At 36.4% G+C, this 25,916-nt stretch overlaps 2 protein-coding genes across 2 annotated transcripts; one reads left to right on the top strand and one right to left on the bottom strand.

Annotated features, from left to right (window-relative positions):
• Positions 1 to 3,486: 3,486 nt before the first annotated feature.
• On the bottom strand, positions 3,487 to 4,971 carry SMIM8 (small integral membrane protein 8). The gene is made up of 2 exons (XM_072408617.1): positions 4,778 to 4,971; positions 3,487 to 3,832 (listed from the first exon to the last, which is right to left on the bottom strand). Exons 1-2 carry the CDS (start codon positions 4,904 to 4,906, stop codon positions 3,674 to 3,676), a joined length of 288 nt encoding a protein of 95 aa, XP_072264718.1. The 5' UTR covers positions 4,907 to 4,971; the 3' UTR covers positions 3,487 to 3,673.
• A 14,719-nt stretch (positions 4,972 to 19,690) lies between these two features.
• On the top strand, positions 19,691 to 22,857 carry GJB7 (gap junction protein beta 7). Its single transcript, XM_072410195.1, has 2 exons — positions 19,691 to 19,821; positions 22,206 to 22,857. The coding sequence occupies exon 2, from the start codon at positions 22,225 to 22,227 to the stop codon at positions 22,855 to 22,857; it is 633 nt and encodes a 210-aa protein (XP_072266296.1). The 5' UTR covers positions 19,691 to 19,821; positions 22,206 to 22,224.
• The last annotated feature ends 3,059 nt before the right edge of the window (positions 22,858 to 25,916 follow it).

Genomic DNA, 25,916 nt, shown 5'->3' with positions numbered 1-25,916 from the left:
AGAGGGACAGGCACGGAAGGGGTAGGGGGTTGAGAAGGGGTGGCTACAGGGTCAAGGATGGGAAGGGATACTATGAGTGTAGTCAGACTCAAAGCTTGTGCTGGTAAACCTAATTGGGGTAATGTGGGCAACCAATGGCGGGACTCCCACTGCAGCTACATTTACACATCCTTTAACCATCATCAAAAGGGAAAAAACAGCAGATGCATTAAATCACTTACAGGGAGGCAAACTGGCCCTCCACCGGAGCTCAAATACAATAAAACAGGCATATAAAAATTACAGTTGTGGGCATAAACAATAAATACACCTTATTATATTATACATCATAAGGCAAAAAATAACCATAAAATACAAAAACTGGGTCTCTGGACCCATTAGTTAGGAGTCACTCAACTATCAGGAGAGGTAGTAATCGGACTAACCACACAGTTGAAAAAGGTGCAAAAGAAGCATATATAGGCACTTTATAGGATCTCACCCATTCAGGAGCGATCAGCATCGAGCATTCTTGGTCAGGTCGCTCCCTTGTGAGCGTGAGCGTTTCTTAATGGAAAGTTGCCATGCATATACTGATGGGAGGTTTTGTGGGGAGTGGCGATGGCCAATCAGGGATGTCTATCTCCGTAAGGGTGAAGGTATCCAAAATATCAGGGAGGATCACCAGAGTTTTCAAAGTGGCCAAGTGTCCATCCTTGAAGGCAGTAAGCTGGGAGGGAAATCCCCATCTATAGCGCATATTTTGAGCGAGAAACACCTCCAGTAAAGGCTTCAGTGATCTGCGTTGGGCCAATGTGCAGCAAGATAAATCTTGAAGTAGCATCACGTGCGTATCATTAAAAAGAATATCATCCTGAGATATAATAAAAGAACTAATGGATGTATCAATTCATGAGAAACCGGAGCTTGCTGTGCTATGTTTCCTCTCTCTCAAAGAAAAGGTATCATAACTCTTTACTAAAACATCTTTTATATGGTGCTAAAGCCTATATTCCGGCAATCCTGGAAACAAACTTCTCAGCCAAACCATATCCTAGTGGTTTACTCAAATTAACAAAATCATGACCATGGAAGATCTTATGGCTAACAGAGATGGCCGCACGGCAAAGTTTAATAAAGAATTCTTTTAATGGTTTCAGTATACCACATCTACAGAGTATCTACTGATAAGAAGTACAAGTGCAGTTTCCACTGATGAAGTTTGATTGTCAATGCATATCAGGTGAAATTTAGTTGAAAGTGTAATCCTGTGGTAGATAATGTCACTCTCTTTGCATTTTCTACCCAGTAACTGAATAATTATTCCTTTCCCTCCCTTTCACCTACCCGTCTCCATCCCCCCTTTTTTTTCTTTCTTTTCTGTTTTTTTTCTCTCTACTATTTATTCCTCTTTTTTTTGTTTTGTTCTATTTTCTGTTTTCCTGCTCGTTTCTGTTTTTTGTAAAATGTTATGGTAACCGGTGTATGCATAGATGGGAGTCAGTCTGTTATTTTGAACCGATTGTTTTGGCTTAAGTTTTATTATTCTGTTGCTATTTTATGTACCAAATGTTTTCTTTGTATGCTTACCTGATTGAAAAAATATAATGCAAAAAAAAAAAAAGAATATGATCCTAGTCCTGGGCCCGTCTTTGAACCAATGGCCCTATGGATACGATCTATTTCCAAGGGAAGTCCTTTGGTTTATCTAGAACTGCATTAAAAATAGCTGAAGCGGCCCTATAGGGATCTTTGGTTTCAACTGACTCTGATAGGCCCCTGATACGCTCATTATTTCACCTGCACCTATTCTCCAAATCATCTTGATGCACAAATAACTGTTCCAGTTAGAGTGCTCCTTTAAGATAGAGGTATATTTGGTTACATGCATCCTTAGGTCATCAGTAGCTTTCTCTGCCTCTTCAATCCTGAGGGTCATATCATGTTTAAGCGTGGCAATTGCTGAGCAGAGTGTCCACCAAACTTTTTGCACACACAGGACCTGCCGGGTGTGTTAGGGTGATCCCCCAAGTGTTTCCTGCCCATCAGTGCATGGGAAAGCGGAGAAAGGAGCCGGTTTAGCCCGAGAATCAGGTAGCTGTAGTGGGAGCAGAGAGTTTGTTCGTCCTACGCGCTCATTGGCTTGGCCACGTCCCCGCAATGTTTACATTCTAACAATATTATTTTGTGATTCATTCCTCTGAAACAAATATGCACATCATAACTACCAGGGTCATAATTCCTTGACTGCATGGGGGCAATTGAAGTCAGAGCACAGCATGACAGTCAGGCATTTGCAGAATAGGAAGTTGGCAAAAGCAGGATTTGTGTTATTCCAAAGAGAGGATTAATTTAAAGCTTGAAGGAATATTTCAATCAGATTGTATGCCTTAAGGAAAAGACAACCTACCCACAAAAGCTCAGTGATGTACTTTACATAGACACACCTACAAAGAGCGATGTTGCTCACACAAAAGGATATATATATATAAAGCCCATTTATATTTCGTGTCTAGGACAGTGTTTTAGATAACAGGGTTTTACAAGTATGGCAACAAAATACAGTGAAAACCATACACATACTCCCAAGAATATAATAATGTTTTTGTGTTGAAATTGCCCACAGTAGTCGTTTAAAGATGTTTCAGAAGTGCCACCCACATAATTATTAGTACATAAATAAAGTTACCAATAATAAAGCAAAACACAAATATTATTATCTTACAATGTTCCTTATTATATCTAGAACTGCAATAGGCACATAGATGGATACAGGTATTGTAAATTAGAATTTTGTGTTCTGTTTTTTGGGGCTATTTAGATCATTTACTGCAGGGGTGCCCACACTTTTTTGGCTTGCAAGCTACTTTTAAAATGACCAAGTCAAAATGATCTACCAACTATATTTCATGCTAGTTAAGTGTCCTAAAAGTGTAGTAGTGACATCCCTAATCTTGTTTGCTATAGCAGGTATACTTTTTAAAGTTTTTTTTTATTTACTCATGGTCCGGACAGAGTGATTTTCCTAAATCTAGAGGCAGAATTTCTGTATTTCCATTAAGCAGATTTTGAGGTCCTGTAGAATCTATTATGCAGTAAGACTAAAACCCCATTATCTTGGCACAGAGTTACTTAAAGTGTAAAGTTCTTACTGTATACTATCCTTGGTAATAGAATCTGATATATAAAATGCATCTCCACTAATGTTAAGTATAAAAGGATTCCAACCAAATTGCCCTGAACTGTGTTGGTATGGACAAGTCAAAAGCTACTCCTGTGCATAGTGTAAATGTAGACATTTATTAAATATAGCAAGGTTACATTTCGGTGGAAAGGTTACTAATCTCTTATTGAGTACTAGTATTAAGCCTTAGTACATATTTGTAGGAAATCACTGTACTATAGCTATAGTAATATAAACCAGGCTTTCATATTCCTTGATCATGAACATGCTGATAAATATGCAACTTTGTAGTAAATACGAAAAAGGAAATAAAACAAATACACTAGATTTGAAATGTTTTAATACAAGGATTTTCGTTCAAAGGAGTAGCTCTGCCAAAGGTTGTTTAGTATTGATCTTGCCAATACTCTTTTGACATTCTGTTGCATGAAACATTACCTTTTTGGTATTCTTCCATTATATTTGTTGTGGCAGTCATGTGCTCATTATTCAGGAAAAAACATTTACATTTTAATCCCATCTGGAGGTTTTCCTTCTTGTGTACCTGTTTCCTTCACTGTCAATTGCTTCATACAAGTCCTTTTTATTTTCCTCTGTTGCATGTAAGTAAGCAATATATGCAACACACATTGTTATTGTAACTAGGCCAAATGCCATTACTGGCTTGTTCTGTAAAAGAAATAAACATTAATGCTTAGTGTATGCTATTAGTGAAATTTAATAAACTGCAGATGTAGTGAGTGAGAGCATCAGAACTCTCAAAGCTGACTACTGCAAAATATGACATTTACCAAGTTACATGTTTAAAGAAAACTGTTGTACATTGAATTCCAGTTCTACCTTCGGCACTGCACAATTTTACAGCCTACTTCATATAATAAAATTACTTAATTTGATTTCCCTGCTGATTAAACTTTTCACACTATGCGTGAGAAATTGCAAACATTTCCTTGCTAAAGGATGTCGAACATTATCTATGTCTTTCCTTCCCTGCTTGACTTGCTGGCATGCCCCTTTTAAATTATTGGATTTCAGTTCTTTTAATCTCATGCAGGCTCTGCATTACATATAGACATTACACCTATGGTGGGTTGCTGTTTTCAGGATACTATGTACAGCCCCTTCCACCAGTCATTATCTGCCTGAATAGTAGTACAATATGCATGCCACAAGCTTTGAATTGGCAGCTGAAAATAGATCAGCATCAAAAACCTTCTTAAACAGGTACAATTTTTTTTAAACTCTGATTTTTGCCCTCTGCGAGATCCTTTAATGAGCAATCAAAGTCATAGGTCTTTAAATAGGTGAAATTCCAGCTACTTGTTTAGAAACACTCTGCCAAGAAAGGGATTTACAGATCAGAAATCTTACTCTCATTTCTGGTGAAATTCTAACTGGCACCCATTTTTTTGAAACTGTAAAAATCTGGGTGGATCCAAGTTCACTTGACACCTCAAAGATAGTTTAAAGCCACCCAGAACAAATGATTATGATAGAGCATGTCACTCCTAATTTCTTCATCTAATTCACCTAACAAAAATGTCTCGAAAAAATTCTGCCCACACAACCATGAAAATGGCAGCACACCAGGTTCTCCTCATCGTTTGTCCTTACTGGTTTGATGAAGAGCTCAGGGTTGACAGCACGGAACAGAGTGGTCGTCTTTACTCCTCTGAATCCAGGAGTCCGATAATCCTTCTCTTTGGGTGCATCACTTTTAATCCCTGAAGGCTCAGAAGACATTTTGCTGGCTAAATTGTAATCTAGTCATAAAAAAGCAAAATGTAAATTTGTGTTAAAATATGTTAAGACAGGCCAAGCAAATAAAAAGCTTGGGATTTTAAAATATTTAGCTGCATGATGGAAACCTTTTGCTGCAAACCAAAGACCTCAACGTGATACAGGCAAAGCTATTGTCAACAAGAGGATAACATGGTACCAACATTTAAAGCAGGTTCATCAATTTCTGGCCACTACAGCTATGCCTCAGTACCCGTGTGAATGCATTGCATGCTATAACAGACATTTTACCCTGGTCTTCTCCCAAATTTGTTGCCTTGGGAAGATGTAATGCCCACAAATGTACATGGGGTTCATTATTGCCAGCACGCCCTATATACCAAGATTGTACACTAAACTGCACATCTTGGGGTGCACACAGAAGGTGGTAAACACAAAGGAAGTGAGGCATTATTGCAGGAAAAATCACAGCATGTATCTTCTGAAAAAAAAAACATTTCTAATCAAAACAGCAATCTCTTCTTATTCACATAATGGACTGAATGGTTTCTATACCCAGAAAACACACTACAGCACACCTGGAAAAGATTTCTTTAGTCATTTGCTTTTTGCTAGCAAACGTTTTGAATCCTGGATCCAATATATTCCAGGTTTGCTGGATCACCCAGCTTCACTAATGAAAGTGTATTCTCTACAACTTTAGAGAACTTTATTAAATCAGGCCCAGTGTGTAAGAAGGCCATTCAATGGGCTGTATGTAGAGATTTATATAACAGCAATGTGTTCTTGCAGCTCTGGAGTCTTATGTGTAAATCCCACTATGGGTCTATCTGAATCTTCTTCTCGTGATTACATGATCTTCCCCTCAACACAAATGTTTTATCTCAAAACTGACCAACAGACACTATTAGTCATATCAATCTGCACAGAAAGGGTAATTGCTCTATGGAAATAGTGCAAAATATGTCAGTGAATTCACACACATGCAGCCTTAGTCATCAGCTCTCTCTCCCCACAATGTGACCTGTGTGTACACAGAGAGAATACAGCTTTTTAGGGGAATAAGACGTCAGACGCTGTAGGAGATCCTCGTACCGTGCCAGTCATATTTGGGTTTAATTGATAGCATGTATTTGCCAACTTGAAGCAATATGGGATTTTTTTCTGAATTTACAAATATTGCATTTTTAATTATTCAATTAATCAAATTTAATAATAAGTTAGTCAGTACAGGGTATCATTTTACCTACAAACTTTCTGCATTGGGGACTGTAATAGTTTCCTGCTTGGTGGACCTACTGTCCCTCAGAGGGGCTCACAATCTAATGTCTCTACCTTTTGTCATATGTCTTTAACACAGTCTAATGAATTTTTTTTTGGATGGGATTCATTTAACCTAACTGCATAAGGGGTGGGACAACTGCCCGGGGAAGGGGACTGGGGTATTAACACCAGGTCCAATTACACATGGGTGTGTGGAAGCATGTTCTTGTGGCTGGATAATTCATAATTCAAGTCACGTTTGATGGCACCTTGGCATGTTGTGACCTAGGTTGCCTATATTTGGAGGGAAAACCCTGGTAGATGTATTTATTGTTTGACAATTGTGTCTGTTTTTGAGTCCTCTAGAAAGTAAGAACAACATTCCTACAAAACAAAGTTAATACCCTCAAACTGTTGTCCACCATAAAAAGTTTTATCACTGAAAGTATTCTAATATAAAGCTGTTCTGTTATATATTCAACAAATTGGAATCCCTCACTCTTAGTGAAAAGCTTGAATCTCTGCAACTGGAAACCAATCAGCAATAAAACCTGAAAGGGGGTTTAACACATCACAAGTCCAATAAAAAACAAATAATAAAATGTTGGATTTAAATAAAGGTTTAGGTGCATGTATGGTGCAGAAGGACTCACTGTTGGCTCCTTCCACCACTGTTGTCCAATGTGTTGGGCAAAGTTTCTATGGCAGGACTTACCCTGCTTACCATAGTCTATAAGCAGTTGAAATATTTACAGATAATTATGTGGCTGGTTCCATATAGTGACTTTTTGTAGCCTGTGTATCAATTTGTGAGAGTAAAAAAAGGGCAGGTCTCCTTGCAATAACTGCAAAGTCTCTTTTTATTAGCTAAAATAAAACCCTGTACATAGCTGAATGAGATTGTAGCCCTAAAACACTGATCACATGAACTCTCCCTATCCCAGCAAGCTGATAGTTATAGTTATATCTGAATTCAGAAATGTTCAGGGACCTAAGCCGAGAGCAAGGGCTTCTGCTTTTTTTTTTTAAAGCCTTGCTTACAAAGTTTAAAAAATCATATTTATTACTGTGAGTAAATACGATGTAAAAATTGTGTACAACAGGTAAAAGCTGTACATAGATGACAGAATTAATTATTATACAAGTTTCATTTTGGCTTGAGACACTATCAGTATGAGACAGTATCCTCCTCTGGCTGCATATCATGCATGGAGTCAAAAGACTCTCCAGAATTCTAGAATGGGATTTCTAGGGATGGAAACTGTTTATCATTAATACAATTTATTGATTTATTTAAAGAAAATCCATAAACCCTTTTTACTATCCTTTTTATTTTATTTTTGCAGTTGATTGTTTCAAGTGTTTTTCATCCACTTTCTGTCTATATGCATTCCACACGGCATCAACAATTATTATTAGAAATAAAAAGAAACTCAATATATTAACATTAATACACAGTTGTTAAAAAATCCAAATTAAAAAAGGGAGGGAAAATTACTGTTTTTTTTTTGGCAATCAAAGTGTATTCAGTGTCAAAAAGTCACATACAACCGGAAATGTGACCATTTATTTATACAAAGTAATCTCTATTTATAGAAGAGAAAATGCCCTGTTGTTGTTGTTTCATGCCCTGACACGTTTCACCAACAGGCTTCCTCGGGGGATAGAGAGATTGAGAACATTAAGGTAAGGTGTGAGCTCCAAGGAAAACCTTCCTAAACATAAATGATTGTCCACTGAAAATTTAGGCATATCCTGGTAACATCCAAAATATCTGGAATCCAGGAGCAAGGTAGCAAGGCTGCTTGCAGTTTTTTCACAGTGATGGGGCAGGTGTACTGTGTGTAGTAGCCAAACTACTTTGGGGTTTCCAGTGTCAAACATGTCATAACATATCTTTATTTCTTGTGATTTATACACAATTGTAGTAATTGGTTCTACATTAAATGTGTTGACAATTCATTGATTTTTATTTGCAGTTACTACTATAGCTAATAGCTACATATCACTTTGTCAATACAGTGTTTTTGCTCCAAGAAAGGATTTAAGACACTGGTAATGATGTCCTCCCACAGCTTATATTTTATTTTTTGTAAGATGAGCTGACTATTGGTAAACTATTTTTTTACTAAATAATTAGAAGGTGTATTTTCATTCACCTTTTTCTTTAAATCATATTCACACTTAAACTTGTGGTTCAGGGGTTAATGATTCACAAGGTAATTTGCTATAAAACAGTTAATGATTATGTGGTATATACACATTCACGTTACTGGCCCATGTATGTGTATCCGTATAAACAGTTTTTTACTTGTGCATACGTGGAAAGTTATGTGGCAATATTCTGAAAGTTTGGAATGTGATATGAGATGAAAGAGATAAGGACAGATTCAGATCATCTACAAGGCAACCAAGGCTAGGAGTATAGGCTATAATGGTGTCCAGGGGACCAAGCCATAACCTTCATACTGTTGAAGTAAATTAGAAATATTAATGAGAACTGTATACCTCCACATCAATTGTGGACCACTGGTATCTTTATGGGATCATACCTTATGGGGCTTCCTAATACAAATCCCCTTTAACGTGTTAATATGTTACAAGGTGTGGATGAGCACTCAATGTATCCACATATTACACAGGTATCTGCTTTGTTTATTCATAAACATGCCATCATCCACACCCTTTAAAACTACTCACCTCCAGAATAAATGTTTTCTGAGTCACTGATCAAAAGCAAATCAATTCAAATATTGTGGCCTAAAATTAATACTTTAAAGCAATATTTCTCAACCATTTTAACTTTCAGGTCTTTAGTAAACACCTTCTATGATTACTATATCCACAACTCACAGTACATTAGCATGGCAGTCAGTGGGAAGAATGTCTCTTACATTGCTGTCCATTGGGAGGAATTCCACCCTTACAGATAGCCACAAAGATTATTGGTGTCATAAACTGACTTGAAAGGCACAGGTTCTCATTGCCCTGGTTGAAAAACACTTCTCTAAAAAGTGTATGTGCACACCAACAATTAACTTTTCCTATTTGTTCCTTTTATTCTATTAAATACACCATTGCAAGCACTCCACATAACACTAAAACCACTCAGTCCATGAAAATGCTGCAAGTTGTCAGTACACAAGAGGACTTGGAAGCTAAGTACATTTCTGACAGCTCAACAGGTATATTTTTTGTACATGTTGAGTAATAAAATACAGGAAAGTGTGTGTATATTGTTGTTATGTACTGCATTAAGCTACGTACACACGTCAGATTTTTATCGCCCGATAATCGGCATCGGCCAATTATCGGGCGAAAATCTGCCGTGTGTACAGTCGGTGTCGACCTGCCGGATCCACGGACGATGGACGACAGCCGATCCTAATGAAAGGGAAGGGGAGAGCGCGCAGCAGGGTGCCGCTCCGTCGCTCTCCCCCTCCCCTCTCCATAGAGCATGAACAGTGCTGTATGTACAGCAACGTTCATGCATCTTGCAGCCCCTTGTCGTTGGAAAGGATCGTGAAAGATCCTTTCCAACGACAAAAATTGGCAGTGTGTACGCAGCTTAACTTCTAAACATTGTTATTGTGGTCAACAACACAATTTTAAATAACAGTGGAGGCATTGTTGTAAAGGTGATCAAATTAGATACAGACAACAATTGCTGATAAATTTAGAAAAACTAATCTAGGTGATACAGAGTTGCAGGAAAAATGCCAATATGTCAAAAAGAGATGTATAGTGGGTGGTGAAGGGGAAACCCAACAGTTTTTTTTTATTTTTGCCTTGGTATATGCTTTAAAGATTGCAAAAAAAATACGTTTTATGGGAAAATAGTGAAATCTGCACACATGGTTGTTCACTTACATGTTAATTAGGTTATAATGGTATTGTATAGTTTTCCATATAATTTGCCTTGGTTTTACCGGCAGAAATAACAGAGCTATAAAGGACCCTGTATGAAAGCCACATGGATTTGTCAGCTTCTGCCTTCCAGGATTTGAATAGCAAAAGAATATGGGATGGTTCTGTTTCCATGGTTGAGTTTTACACACCTGCTAATGCCTTTCAAAAGTAGATGCATGTTTAAACAGCTGTTCTTTTTATGTATATTTGTCTTGTTAGTCTTATGGAGCCGTGCTCATGCTGAAGGACATATTTCTGAAATAAATATATATATATATATATATTTTTTTTTTTGCCTCTTGCATCTAAATTGCCTAATTTCCACTTATTCTGTGGTCCAAGATGGTCCAGATAAAACTGTATGGAGTGTATATGAAAAACATCTGCACTGGAATACCAGGGCAGTAGCTAATGTACATGTTTCTCAAAAAAAGTACTTATAAAATGCTAAACAGAGGGATCAGTAGTTTACTGGACAGTTTCTATTTTACCTAGATAACATAAATATGTATAAATGTTAGAAGAAAGAAAGGTGCTAAGGTTGCTCATACCTGTAAATGCAGTTCCAACTAGTGTTCACCTAAAGGCTTGTTTTCATGAGCCCCAGGTGCACAGTGTACCTCATGGTAGGTGTGGGGTGCTCATAAGGAGTGTCAGCCCAAATTAGCAGTAAATACTAAGTATTCAAATGTCAATTACAAAATACAGGTGGTTCTCACTCAAAACACACCAGCCAACAAAAGCCCCACTGGCCAATGTGTATCAAAGTAATGGCTTATAGTGCATTGTCTTTATTTGGTATACCCATAATAATTATTCAATAAATGATCAATATCAGCAAGACACTGCTAGTTTTCCTGGACCTGTAGAAATTGTCTAGTGTATGGCCTAATGTGTATTATTAATATTTTGCTCTATAAGAAAAAAAGAAAACACAATTTAACCTCCTGAACTAATCACCTACATTAATGGGAAAAAAAATCCCGTAAATAGCAAAAATTTATTAATTGTAATGTGTTTTGTGTAGGGTTCTGTTAATGCTTTGGCATAGGGAGGATTTTAAATCAAATGTGTGCTTCCTGTCCTTATGGCAAGTTTAGAAATGATCCTTCTGTACTCCACTATGGACTCTGTGCACAAAGCCAGGATCCAAAAAGCCATGGTTTCAAAAATTTGCTATGAAGGAACTTAAATAGTCTACAGGTAGCCCTTTCCTCAAAGCTCCTTATTTTTTCCAACAATTTACCAATGCAATTTTTTTGCAACATGACCTCGCAAACCCTGTTTTCCCCAAATAAACACCGATTCCCACTGTCACACTCCAGGATTCTGTGAAAAGAGAGTATGGGGGCTCTTTCAAGTTAATATCCATAATTTAGGAATGGCAAGTTCATATGAGTGTGTTGGTAAGGCGTCCACAAACTGTTATCCATACAGATATAGCTAAGCTAAATTGATATAAAGATAGGGCAGGGAGGGTAAATCAACCTCTCTCTTGAATAAACATGAAAGATCCACCCAAAAATCTGGAAATTTGTTCAGAATGTTAATGACTCTTACACCTCATGAATGATTTTGACCGGTTATATCTTGTTGAAATCAAACACAGAATTTAACCATTAGTCAAGCTTAATATTTTGGCAGTGTAATGGTCAGTAAGTGTAATGGCCTGCCACAGTATTCAGACAGTTCTTTGCTGTTGGTGGAAATAAGTTGTTTTCCCTATGTCAGAAATTTGCAAATGTTAGTGATAGACCATTTGAGATATAGCTCATGTGTTTGACATTTTTAGTCAACAGTACCTATTTTAAAAAGAGTAGTAAAAATGATCACTTGATCCAGAAATGTATGTCTACATCATGCTACCAATCTTTTAAGCAGATAAATCTCGCTTAGCAAAACATTGGTGGGTACTTCAGCCTCACTTTGCCAAAAAATGTGAGCGCTCGCCCAAAACATTACATCAGTTATTATAAAATATGGGCTCCACTTTGGAACAATCAGAAAAGAACCTTATTCATCTTTCAACAAACTGAATTGTGATTAATCTTTATTTCCTTGATGTTTTTAAATGAACTTGAAAATTGATATGCAATATTTCTTCTTGTTTATTCTGCACATTTACAATGAGTATAGCCTGAATACCATTAAGGAGAAACACTGCCAAATGTAAACCTTCCCAAGTTACTTCCCAAATCCTTACCCCAATCTACTTCACATACTCTCACTTTTTACTATTATGGAACATTGAAAGTAAAAAAAAAATGTGTTTATCAAAATAAAAGAAACAATTTTGCTGTAATTCAGTGTGTAAAACACTTATCAAACCAATACCAACTTAAAAAAAAAATAAAAAAAACAAGTCAACAGCACAAAAAAAATAATGTTAGAGCTAAAGAATTTTTGCACATGAGCAGATCAACATGCTTCTGCAATACAATGGAGTCTCACTTCATATGAGACCCTACTTAGCAGCACAAAGACATGTTTAGTTGCAACCACTGCCAATAAGGGTGGTAGAACCAGTTATTGTGAATGTGAAGAAGCATGGTTATAATTAGATATTTCATAAAGAAGCATACCTATAATTAGACATTTCATACCTCCCACGACTGCATATTCATTTATCTTCTTTAGCAAGAAAGTTGTATTGATGCTCTATACAGCACTGTTATCTGTATAAATGCATACAACAAAAAGATTTGATGAATCCTTGTTTCTAAAAGCTGCAAATGTGAAGACACCTAGAGAGTTTGATACTAATAGTTTATTAGTGTGGGAATGATTCTCCGAGAGACTTATGATTCACATTATCATTAAATATTTTACTAATGTTGTCTGTCCATGGTATAGTGTTGACAACACCTCTTTGTTAATTAAAGAGGCTATACAGTATCAAGTCATACTGCAAATTGCATTGCCGTTTTAAATATTTCATAATGTGCATTACGTAAACTGGTCTCTTGGGCATTTTCTTTTTTTTCATTCATGCCATTCTAACCTGGCAAAGAAACCTCAAATAGCATAATAAAACAATGCTTGCATAGTATATGGTGATTGTGAAACACATACATAAAAGTCTCCTTTGTTCAATAGCAAGACGGAGTCAAGGGATATTTATATGGGATCAGATTATATAGTAATAGAACATCCATTAGTCAACATTGCAGACCCAAGAGTAAACCAAAAAAGACAACAAATAATAACACAAAGAAACAAGTATGCATAGTCATTAGAATGCACAGACATGTGGAAGGAAACAGATACCAACAACCAATATAAATAAAGAAATCATTTTATATATTTATCATTGAGAACACACCTTGTTTCTTGTGTTTAAAGAAAACCTGTACAAACAGACAAAGGCTGCCATTACAATCCTCTCTGGTCTTTTTAGTAGTCTTCGGAGACTTTCTGATTCATTGGTCCAGAATATGTTAGAATCCAGAGTGTTTTACTTTTGTTCAACCCAGGTGACTCTAACTGTGTACATTGGACCAGCATTGAGTTGTTATATTGACTTTTCAAATGAAACCATCAACTTCCCAGCAATCTTAGATTGCAATTTAATGATGGGATTTACATGGCTGATTCAACCAGCTTTTGTCCTTTTCAATTCCAGTCTGCAAGTCTGTCATCTGAACTTTCTGGGCCCCCTTTTCCCATATCTAAAAAATCCAGCATTGCAAAAGTCACGCTCAAGATTGGAGCCCAGGACAGATGTTGTAAGCAACCCCCCCCCCCCCCCCCACACACACACACACACCTTGATGGCGTTCCTGCCTGTCTAATCCATTTTAGAAGCAAGAATAAAAAAAGTAAAGTCCTGTTTAAACTCTATGTGGTAACCTAAAGATTACACAGTACTATAAACTCTCCCCATGCCATGTGACTGCTCGGCCAATTATAAAGCATCAGTAAAAAAGTCGTGGAGAAAAGAGAATCAATTTCTTATTTTTGGAAGTGCGGAGTCTCCTCACTGCTCAAGCTGTATGGAGCAGCTGTAAAGGAAGAGATGGTGGACGCAGGCAGCAGTGGGGGCTGCCAATAAATGTAACATGTTGCTTTGTCCTGAGTAGGCATTCACTTTAACCTTTAAATTAACGTTAGACATCATGGATATGTGGTTACTTTTCTGACAGACCTCCAGCAGCAAGAGATTTTGGCCCTACAAACAGTAAAGTTTACTGATATTTTATTAAACTGGTTCTTGTTATTCTTATGAATTATTGATAACCTTCAAACAATATTATACAATATGAAATTCCTCATATAATATATAATTCATGTATCTGGAACATCACTGGGAAATCCCTTGTTTTGCTGGTAACAAAGTGTTCACCTGACAATCTAGTAAAATGTGAATATTGTTATTGTGTTCCTGCAAATTATTATATGTGTTCCATTAACTATTTTTCATTTTTCACAAAAAAATAATGGATACCAGGTAAAGGTGACAAAAGTGATACCTGTATGTATAAGTTTATTATTTTTTTTTAAGTTTAAGTCTAAGTTTACATGCTACCGAAAACTAAAAAAAATTGTTGGCTTTTATGTACTTGTGGGAACTTGTGTACTAGTGTGTTCTAGAGTCAATTTAGATTTTAAACAGGTGACGTCCTATAGAGCCCATTCAGATAAATCTGGTTTGTTAACATGTGGCAATGCATACACATTGCATTAAGATAGCCAATTCATATATAAACAGTCCAGTGCACCTCAGTAGGTGTACATACAATTTTTTATATGCAGCAGTATGTGCTTGTAGTGTGATACTGTGTGTTATGCATTGGTAGGTTTTACACAGAGTGTTGGGACACCATTCACAATAACTGGCCGTGCTATACACATAGAGCTGTGCATTGCATTGCTATACATTAATTTACTTGTTTTATTTATGTTTTATACAACAGAATTAATGATTCAGGAAATGGCTTTCACCACATCAATAATGATGCAGTAACCAAAAATGCAAAAAGATAGAATTTGGTCTATCTTTAAAATTGGGTCATCATTAAAAAAAAACAATATTTGCACAAAATATTTAAAGTGTGTTTGATGTTTTTGTCAGAATAGTGAATTTAATTTTTTTCACATTTCAGTTCATGAAACCACTGCATTTTTGAAAACTTTGCGGTCATGCACTGTAAAACAAGAAATAAAATGAATGCTCACAACACATTAACATTTAACACATAACTTTTCTCAGAAATGCCAACAATTTAAGTCTAATATACTGCCCTATTGTTTTCACCTGAACGGATTGAACTGAACTGGAAATGTTCATGCTTCTGAAATAAAAAGGTAAAACGTTTCGGATTTACTCATACAAGAGAACTGTGCTACCATAGCAAGTGTCAACTCCTTTGTGTATGGACAAGGAAAAAGAAAATAAAAGAAACATATTAACATAATAAATAACATTAACAATATTACAACAAACCAAAAGGAATATATAGCAAAGCAAAAACAGTGTTTCACTAAACACCCAGCAAAAATAAAAACATAAAATCAGAACTATAACATAACACAATTTTTGTTGAACCAAACAACTAAAAGCATTTAATTTAATCCAAAAATATAATTCTCTAGTTATAACTATAAAGTAGAATATTGGGTAGAGAGGGGAAACAAAAGGTTAGAGGAAAGGGACAAATATAAATATAGCAGTAGAGGCTCTAATGGGTGGCTAGAGTTTATTAAGACCTCTAGCAGAGTCAGTCTGGGGAAGTCAAAGCACTGCTCAGGTTCTTGTGGTGCTTTGTTTTCTCCTAAAGGGGAACTAAACTAAAATTTTAACTTTACATAAAAGAGTAGACAACCCTTTTATGTAAGGTAAAAATTAGCTTCTTTTGGGAGGGGGTTTAAAACCCTTTTTTTAAGAAAAAAAAAAAAGATGAATCCCGTCACTTTCTCTCTTTATCGCTGCAGGAATGAAGACAGGATGGGAGCACAGAGCCTCCTAGGATACATATGTCACGCATACCAAGAGGCTTCTGGCTGCTCCTTTTTTATATCGGGAATGCGCAGAAGGAGCTTTTTCTTCATTGTGGGAAAAAATGCAATCTCATGCATGAGCAGTGACATCAGTACTCCTTTTTCCCATTTACAGCAGGCTACATCAGCCGATCTCACACTTGTGCAGTGCGAGATCGAGCGTAGGCAGAAATCAGAAGAAGAGGAAAAAGGATCGTGGCACCTGGCGCTTCCTCTGTGATGGGGCGAAGACCAATAACGGGACCGCACAGGGCCCAATCCAGAAAAGCTCCGGAGGGATTGGGGATCTGTGGAAGTAAAAGTCAGCACTTTTTTTGTTTTTTTTTATTAGTTTAGTTCCGTCTTAAATTGATAATTTGTTAAACTGATGATAGTATTGGGTTTTCTTTAAAGTAAATATATCACAACTCATTGTCCTTATCGTAGAACTGCTTTTTAATAGTGGAGGTCAGATAGTTCAGATCAGGGTTGATTCTGACACACTGAAAATCTTCTGACCTCAGTCTTCGTGCCCATCTGACATTATTATAACTACAATTATCATCCAGTGGAAGACTCGGTTAAGCCACACTATGTCTGTTTTCAAAAACAAATATGAATTATGACTTGGAATTTTCTAATACAGTTAGATTGTTGACCAATTCAACTGTGTTTTACGTTATTTGGAATAAACCAAACAGGGAACAAGGAGAAACCTCCACTGGTAGGTTAACAGGCAACATTTAAAATCTGAAAGTTTATTAAACTCAACAAAGGTTCTAACTATTCCCCACTCAATCCAAAACTGAGGACCAAAATACACCTTGGCTGGAGTTGTGTTGATGATTTATGTAAAAGGTTAAGAAAAGCATTAAGTATTTTTTTTTTTACTGAGTTCAGCATTTGGCTTCCCTATACAAGGTGGCCTGTGCAAACAATTGGTCTGATTTATCAAAGCTTTTCAAGACTGAAGAAGACAGAATATCATGGGAGAACCTGGGTGATTCAGCAAGCCTGGCATAAAATTGGTCAATTGCTAACTGCAAATGATCTTTAGGAAATCCATTACAGGTTTGCTATTTTCTTCAGTATTGGAGAGCTTTAAAAAAAAAAAAGGCCTATATGTCTACCTTTGTGCAGGGGTCGGGGGTGTGCTAAACGTCTCTTTTAGTCGCATTAGGCAGCTAAACATTTTTTTTTAGTTTTTTTTGACACTGCCTACAATGGAAAATACACATTTGGGCAACTTCTGAGGGAAATTATGACAAGGTAATGTTCAATGAGTTTGTAATAGTTTTGCTTGAAAGACTGCCTATACTAGGGGTGAAAACTAGGGATGCTTGAAAGACAGTCCTATACAAGTCCATGAGGGTTCTATGTACAAGTGTGACAAATGGTAAACAAACTTTCAGGAGGATGTTACCTTCAGGACAAGCTATTAGCAAGCATCTAAATGTTTGCAGGTATGGAAATTTTAGATTAGGGGGCTAGGAAAGCAGCCTATCAACTAACATTTTCAGCAAGAGCAGCCTTGCATGTTTTTCTGATGTTCGGTTACTTTTAGGTCTCATTCACACTATAACGCACTTTATAACTAAAGATGTGGATGGCAGGTAACTTCACCTCAATGTACATCTTGTGTGCTGCAATATATTGACATTAGAGCACACCACAAGGCTCAGATGCACATGCCTCATGTGTTGCACTACACATGATAAGAAAAATGTTGCAGCCTATTTTTATGTCGTAAGATGGGCTGGCTGTCTTACACAGTGTGGTAATGTTAAAGGATGTTAAAACAGAAACTTATCCTAAAAAAAAAACATAGGGGATAAATATAATGTTAGGAATGTTGCAAGGGGCAGGTAAAGAACTACTGTGTTTACCTTTCATATTCTACATTTTTCTATTTGTCCTGTAAACATGACCAACTTTACTGAAGGTTATTATTATAAACACAAGAACACTTTTCTTTTTTTCAAGCATGAAACTTGTGATAGCTATGAGGAACTAAAACAACTTTTGTCTTTTATTTTTTTCCTTGCACAGGTTTTAAACCCAATCCATATACTGACATAAGTTTGACTGTTGCAGTTATCACCACTTGGATGTAATGCTATGTAGACTTACTATATAACTGCAGTCATGATTGGCTTGGGCAAAAATCTAGTATGTGTACTGCAGACCCTCAATATCATTCAACAATCTGCCCTGGTGGATTGATAAACAACCGAATAGGGATGGCCACTGTTCTTTCCTTTGTAGTGCTGCTTGCTGTTTTCCCCACTCCCCTCAAACAGAATTACATTGTGTGTACAGCACCGATTTGTTCTCCTTGTACAGGAAATAATAATTTTTTTCAGCATCAGAAATCCTACATGTGTCTTAGGTCTGTACAAGGATTAACTGTAGGTTGATCATTCTGTGGATACTATACTGTGGGGATCCTTTAGAACCTCAACTTATCATTCATCTTGCCTTGCTGGAGACTGGAAAAATACCTCGTACTTCCTGAGAATGAAGCAAATTAAAAGACGTGTGACACACTGTACCACCATACAATGCAGTGCTGGGTACCTAAGCAGACAAAGCCATACATGATATGGTGCATATGAATGGTATCACATGGGGCAAGGCTTGTGCACAGCCCTGTGTACGTTTTGACTATGGGCAAGGTTTACATTAATAAAAATTGATTGTTCTTAACATTTGTCATATATGATACAACTAATGGTCCATTTACCATCACCAGCATAAGGCACGTTCAGAATCTGACTATTTAAAATGATTGATTTTGATTGATGATTTTTGTTTAAACACCATCTACATTTGGTCCCTTTTTGTTACCCAAAATAATATTCGCTGCCCTGCAGGAGAGCGTTTCAATCTGAAAGTATCACTCATGTCTGCTACCATTTTTCTACTGTGAGCTGTGAACTTCTATGAATAGAGGGTGAATCTAAACATAAACATTTACCTTTACCTGTTTTTTTTTTAATATACACAGAGAATTGGAAAATCTTATCTCTAAAGCAAAGAAACTTACCAAAAATGTCAGACACTTTAAAGGTAGGGCACATATTTTTTTTCATCATGAGGTCTTTTTATGCAAAAATTGTAATAATGAATGCCTTATTTACTGCAAAAATACACCACTAGTCTATTTTTATGTATTACAAAAATTCACTTGAATTACATTTTTTAAACTGGAACCTTTGAGTCAGGACCTGCAATAAATTTCTGGGTTCTAAGATTTTTAGTATTTATATTTTTAAGTGACAATGTTTTAAGAAATAAGGGGTCCTGATGCCTGGGGGGCAGAACATACAAATGATCAGCACCTCTATATAAGTTGTATTTTTTAGCAACTTTTACACATCAGTGAAAGCCCTACCCACTGAATGTTTAGAATATCATGCAGCCATTGACGAACCATTGTGTTATGCACATATATTTATATATATATTGCTGGGCACATGAAGTAAGTTTATTGACCGTAGAGCTTTTATTTATACAGTAAACATGTAAGCTCAGATAATATCAGTTATGATCCAGCCTCCTTTCTTTTATGCTTTTATAATAAACAGAGGTGTTTCTCTCTCTGACTAATACACAAAACAAGTGATCAGGTTACACTTGTTAGACTCGCCTTGGTTACAGGTTGCTCTGCAACACGCACAAGAAAAGCTGCGCAGAGGAAATGGCAACTGAATAAATTTTTAATGCAGCATCTAGATGCTGTAGGCTTTAGGTGTCCAGTCACGCCACAGGTAGGTGCATTTATTAAGCCGTCATTTTTTTTATACAGTATACAATATACCGGTAATTGGATGCAGAATGTACATGAAGATGTAGATCTCTGTTTCGTGCAGTACCCACTGGAATGTTCATTTACCTGTAAGTGATGTTGTATATAACTTGCATTATCCAGCTTTTACTGGATGGGGAATGAGGAACAGCGAACAATTCATTTACAGATGAATCACTATTCTGTGGCATTACTTGGCACTAAGCTTATTCACCTTGAATGAATGTGCAGCACTGTATTTTCTTTATGTATATCCTATTATTAATGGAAAACTGGATACAAATGTCTGACTATCTCAATAGTTCTTTGATATTATGAGTCTTGTTTCCTGCAATAATCTGGGACCTATTATATGTTCTAGTATTGTGCTATGTTACTTTAGTCGTTTGTCGCATTCAATATACATTTTCTTACTTCCTCTGGTATCCTTAGTACATATCCAAACAAAGCTTGACATTGTTCAAGTTTTACTGGGATTGTTTAGAAGAGCTATGGGATGAGCAATGATGATGGGTAAAATGCGGTGATTCATGGCAACCAAATTTCAGTTTAGATTAGTAAATGATGAATTCTGAGCAGGTGTTACGGATTGGTCATTGAGTGTTCCCAACCCTATTAAATAAATCCATATTCATATAGGCACTGCTTACATACAGGATAAATTCATAAGGCAAATGTAGTGACTAAAGTAGTTATAAATATCATTTTGTAATTAAATCTGAAGGCTATTTTTGTACTATGTATATGATCACTGCTCTGTATATTGCTTTATTCAATAAATCCTTCAAACAGGGTTAATTCAATGCTTTCAAAAGAAGAAAGCATTTATGGTTATGGCAGAAAACTGTACAGCAGTGTTATTTTCTTTTTGTATCATACTATTTCATTATTAGGTCAGCAATCACTGCTATAATCCTCAAATAAATATTAAAACTCTGTGCCGAAAAATTGGTAATTAACATAGAAATAAGAAATGCAGAATAATGTAATTCCTTCTTCTTTACAGCTATTGCCAGCCCCACTCCTAAAGATTATATTTTAAAATGTCAGTATTATTAATAAAAAGGATTTATATAGCACCAACAAATTACACAGTGCTGTACATTAAATACGGGTTGCAAATGACAGACGGATGCAGACAGTAAGAGAGGGGGAGGAGAGGACCCTGCCCCAAAGAGCTTACAATCTAGGAGGTGGGGGAAGTATCTAATCTCAATTGATTCTCCTTACCTGATAGGAAGCATAGTCAGAAACTGAACGGAATTCATCAGCAGCAGAAGGGCAAGGTATCTAAATATTACATTTCTGAACCGTTTTCATATTTAATATAAAGTTTAACTATAAATAGAAGTGTGGTATTGGAGAAATTGATTTTGCAGAAGAACTACTGAGTTCTCCATCAACAAAATTCTGCTGAACCAGAAGGTCACAAAGTGGATTGAAAAAAAAATATTTTTGTATATATTCAGAATATGTGTGGTATTTAATGTAATATACATAGTTTCATTTTTTTATGTATTTGTTTTTTTTTTCTTTTGCTGTGTATTTGATCATTATTTGTGTACTTTTATGCTTTTTAAGTGTGTGTATTATACTGTACCAAAAAAGAAAAACAATAAGGAGAAGGAGGGAAGGTACAAGATAATTGAAGGTAAGCTTCATAAAGCTATGTACACACGACAGATGATTGTCGAGATAAGCACCACCTCTCATCTCGGGTGAAAATCATGTATAAAAGTCACCTAATGTCATTCCTCAATCAATCTGTGCTGGTGGATTGATGAAAAACCATTCAGGAACTATTGCTTTTCCTTGCTGATTAAGTAAAAAGCTAATAAGGGAGGTAATATAAAAAAATAACCTTGTACCTATAATTGCCAGTGACCAGGTCCCTATCCATCTCTTACTTAGTAATATGTTTTCCAATAGATCCTTGTCCCTCAGCGATTTCAATTCAAGGATATCATATAGCTCACTCCCAGTTTAGCAGTTCAGGTTCCCTGGTAAGCCCATTCCAATTTGGCTGTGTCCCTGAAAACAGTACAGCACTCCCCTACTTTAATGAACAGTGAAGAATCCCCGGAAATATTATGATTGTCATCCAAATTAAGAAAAAGAAGAATCTGGTATAGGGACATCTGTAGTGGTGGTTGTGATGCTCCCACCAGATCACCCATTATGGTTCTTGGAGAAACAGGTAAAAGTAAATATCACGCTCTGGGAGGTCTATAGGAGAAGGTTTTGAAATAACTATACTAAAAATACAGCTATCATTTAAAAAATCAGAATAAAGAATGCATAATCTTTTGTAATTTTTCACAAACACAACCTTTTATCATTTTACAGAAATAATTCGTACAAAGACATGAGTTGGTCGTTTTTAAGAGACATTTTAAGCGGTGTCAACAAATACTCAACAGGAATTGGAAGGATCTGGCTGTCAGTTGTCTTCATATTTCGTCTTTTGGTGTATGTGGTTGCTGCAGAAAATGTTTGGAAAGATGAGCAAAAGGAGTTTGAATGTAACATCAGACAGCCGGGGTGTGAAAATGTCTGCTTCGATCACTTCTTCCCCATCTCACAAGTCAGACTGTGGGCTCTTCAGCTTATAATGGTATCTACACCATCCCTTCTAGTAGTTCTTCATGTGGCATATCGGGAAAGCAGAGAAAAAAGGTACAACAAGAAGCTATATGAGAATCCAGGAAGCATGGATGGTGGTTTATGGTGTACATATGTCATCAGCCTCCTATTTAAAACAGTGTTTGAGTTTGGCTTCCTTATGCTCTTCTATAAGTTATATGGTGGGTTTAGCGTTCCACGGTTGGTAAAATGCGATATGGAGCCTTGCCCTAATCTCGTTGACTGTTACATTTCTAAACCTACAGAGAAAAAGATTTTCCTGTATTTTGTGGTACTCACTTCAGGACTCTGTATTATTCTTAATATGTGCGAGTTGGTGTACCTCATCTTCAAATATTTTTCTGCGCCAAACTAAGGAAAGAGAAGAAGGCAGGGGAGCTGAATAGCTTAAATAGTAGTAGGCTGACTTTTGGGGCTTTGGGTTGGAGCTCTGGGGCTGACTTGAACTTGGAGAAGCAAGTTTCACCCCAGTTTCCTTTCATGTACCAAGGTAGTTCAGACCTTCTCAGCACCCGAATGAAGGCAACTTCTCTTTCTTCCTCAGCACAGGTTATGTGATATCTGAGATATAAGCAGACTTTACTGGAGTTCTATATAACCAACAGCCATTTCAGTAACATAGTAGCTTTCTTAATATAGGAAAAAACAGTGGTTTTTGAAAGAGTTTATATATTTATATGGACCTCCAGTACAAGCTTCTGAGCTGTAACATATGGGTAGCGAGTTTATTTATATGCAATATATACACAATGTCAAACTTGTTGAGCACCCCAGCTACAGGCAACTGTGGTATATTCTCATATGCCAATGGTAGACAGTGGTATGACAATGGTAGACAGGATAGTCTGCCCTCACTCCTCAGAGGGCTCATGTACTGATACGGTGGTCTGAAAAACATTTTTAATAGCTGGAGTCCAACCTAAAAAAATCAGAACTGTATTGCATGGCAGAGATTATTCAAGTTGCAATGTATTTTTGTGTTCCTTTTGGTTGTTGTATGTGTAAATACATGTTTAATTTGATGTCTATCTATAGCCTATTCTCTGTATTTATGTTGAAAAACAAAATGACCCTCTTTTTACATAGTTAGTCAGGTTGAAAATTTCATTTTTATAACCTATTATCATATATGCAATGATTTGTGACGACACTGAGGACTGTTGACTTTGTATAAATTGTATGTTGTTCACATCGTTGACAGACCAGTACTGAGTGTGTTGTTCTAAAGGTATTGTTTCTCTGTATATACTGGCAAAAATTTCTTAAATAGTTGGGAAAAAGGCAATAAAATGGGGCCTGCTTGCTTCATCAAAGTATACTTTAGATGTACATTATTTGCTGATCAGAAGATTGTATTGCCCGTTAGTAATGGAAGAGACAGTCCCCCATTTTATAGATAGCCATTCCTTTGAATACTGATAAATGCAGTGATAAAATATTTGTTTTTTTATGAATGTTCTAATAGAGTTTTTGTAATGATATGATGCTTTAGTTTGTTTTATAGGTTCAGATTTGAGAAGAACTGGTAAAGGTGCAGACATTGCTGCCAGTGTCTCCTCAGGGAAAATTTACCCTATTTGTTCCAGGGAAAGTAATATAAAAAAAAAATATTAATGTGTCAGAAGAACGGGAATAGAGGAAAAGGATGCCTGTCTGGGGAAAATCTGACATGTGTACAATGGTTATTCATCAGTCCAAACCATCAGGGAGCAGAAGCTTAGGTGCTAAATTGGCAGTGCAGATAACAGGAGGAAATTAATAATTATTCTAATAGTCATTTTCTAAATATGGGGCCCTGTCTGAGTTTTTATAGACTTGTGGACAAAAATTATTCATTAAAATACTTACATTCTCACAAGTAATACATTGCCATTATAAATCTTTATAATTATTTTAAAAAATGTACACAGTCTTTGTTTATCAGTTTAATGTTTTAAATGTACATGTTTTTGTGTACACACACTGCATGTTAATGCAAATAAATGTCTTTGAATTAGGTTATATGCATCTAATTTACAAAATGTCAACCAAGGTTCAAGTGCATGCAGAATGTCTTAGTAAAAACTCAGATTGAAATCTCTGGAGACTAAAAGTTCTTTTTCTATCACACTGATGTCTTTGTGAACTGTTTAAACATAAATCCCATGGCTTTGCAAGTGAGATTGGATTTTCCTACTCACTGAATTTCAAGGAATTTCAGTACAAATATATTCTGCACATCTGCCTAATACATACACATTTTCATTTGCTGTATTCCTTTACAAATGCTGCTAGTACTAAAAAATATCAGTTCACCTGCTAGAATTATATTCTGCTCCTATTATTCTTTTTGGATGGTCAACACAGTGCCCTTGTGAACTGAAATTCCAATCAGGCTGTCAACACAGCCTGCTGCACTACAAAATACATCTTCTCCCTATACCACTCCGAGGATTCCTAGGCTATGTACACAGTGTGTACAGCAACTGTCCAACGTTCATTCATGGATTCATCCTGGTCGATCCATGAACGACCGCAATGAAAGTAAAGGGAGGAGAGTGCAGCGGGGTGCTGCTAGCTCATTCTCCCCCCTCCCCCCTCCATAGAGCAGAACAGTGCTGTATATACAACGCTCGTTCAGGCATCTTTCAGTCTTTTGTCATTGGAAAGGATTGTGAATGATCCTTTCCAACAACAAAAATCTACGCAGCCTTAGGCATTTTAGTTTTGGTTTGGAGAGGATTGCAACAAGAAAATGCCTCTGCAGGAACTTTAGCAATAAATATGAAGGAAAACATTTCTGAGACACGTTCAAAATAGAGCAGAGCAAAGCTACTTTTACCAGCAATCAACCAGAATATCTGTTATGAAATTTAAGGATGAATTGCCCTGCAGTGTTTCTCACTATATAATTAGGGTAAAAACTCCAATGAAAAAATGTAAATGTTTCTTTTCAATAGTGTCTTTTATTTATTTTTTTATTTAAACTTTATTGAGAAGGTTCAAGGATGTAAAATTTCACAAAACAGTACAACAATCATGAACATAACAGTTGTGCAATATGCATTAATCAAAGTCAGGAAAAAATCAGGGGAAAGGTTAAAAGGTGTGGCAGGATGGAAGGGAAAAGGGGTACAGGAAATACACAACTCAGTTCTGGGATGAGCACATCAGAACAGTAGGTGAGCATAGCATGTTACAGTATTTAGGCAAATAAACACTTATGGGCCCATATATAATGATAGAGCTTACACCATGGCTTGGAGAGTGGACAAATAGTCTGAGGAATCTCAGAACAGAACCCAAAAAAACCATCTTTGGTTATGTTTGAATTCTGTACCCTTTATAGAAGCGGTCAGGTCCTCCATTATGTACATGTCATTGACTCGTTGAAACTATTGGGCTATAGTGGGAGTCCCTGTTTGACGCCACAGT

Source organism: Pyxicephalus adspersus, chromosome 4 (assembly GCF_032062135.1).
Source record: "Pyxicephalus adspersus chromosome 4, UCB_Pads_2.0, whole genome shotgun sequence".
Classification (NCBI taxonomy): domain Eukaryota; kingdom Metazoa; phylum Chordata; class Amphibia; order Anura; family Pyxicephalidae; genus Pyxicephalus; species Pyxicephalus adspersus.
This window is presented reverse-complemented; position numbering and strand designations above follow the sequence as displayed.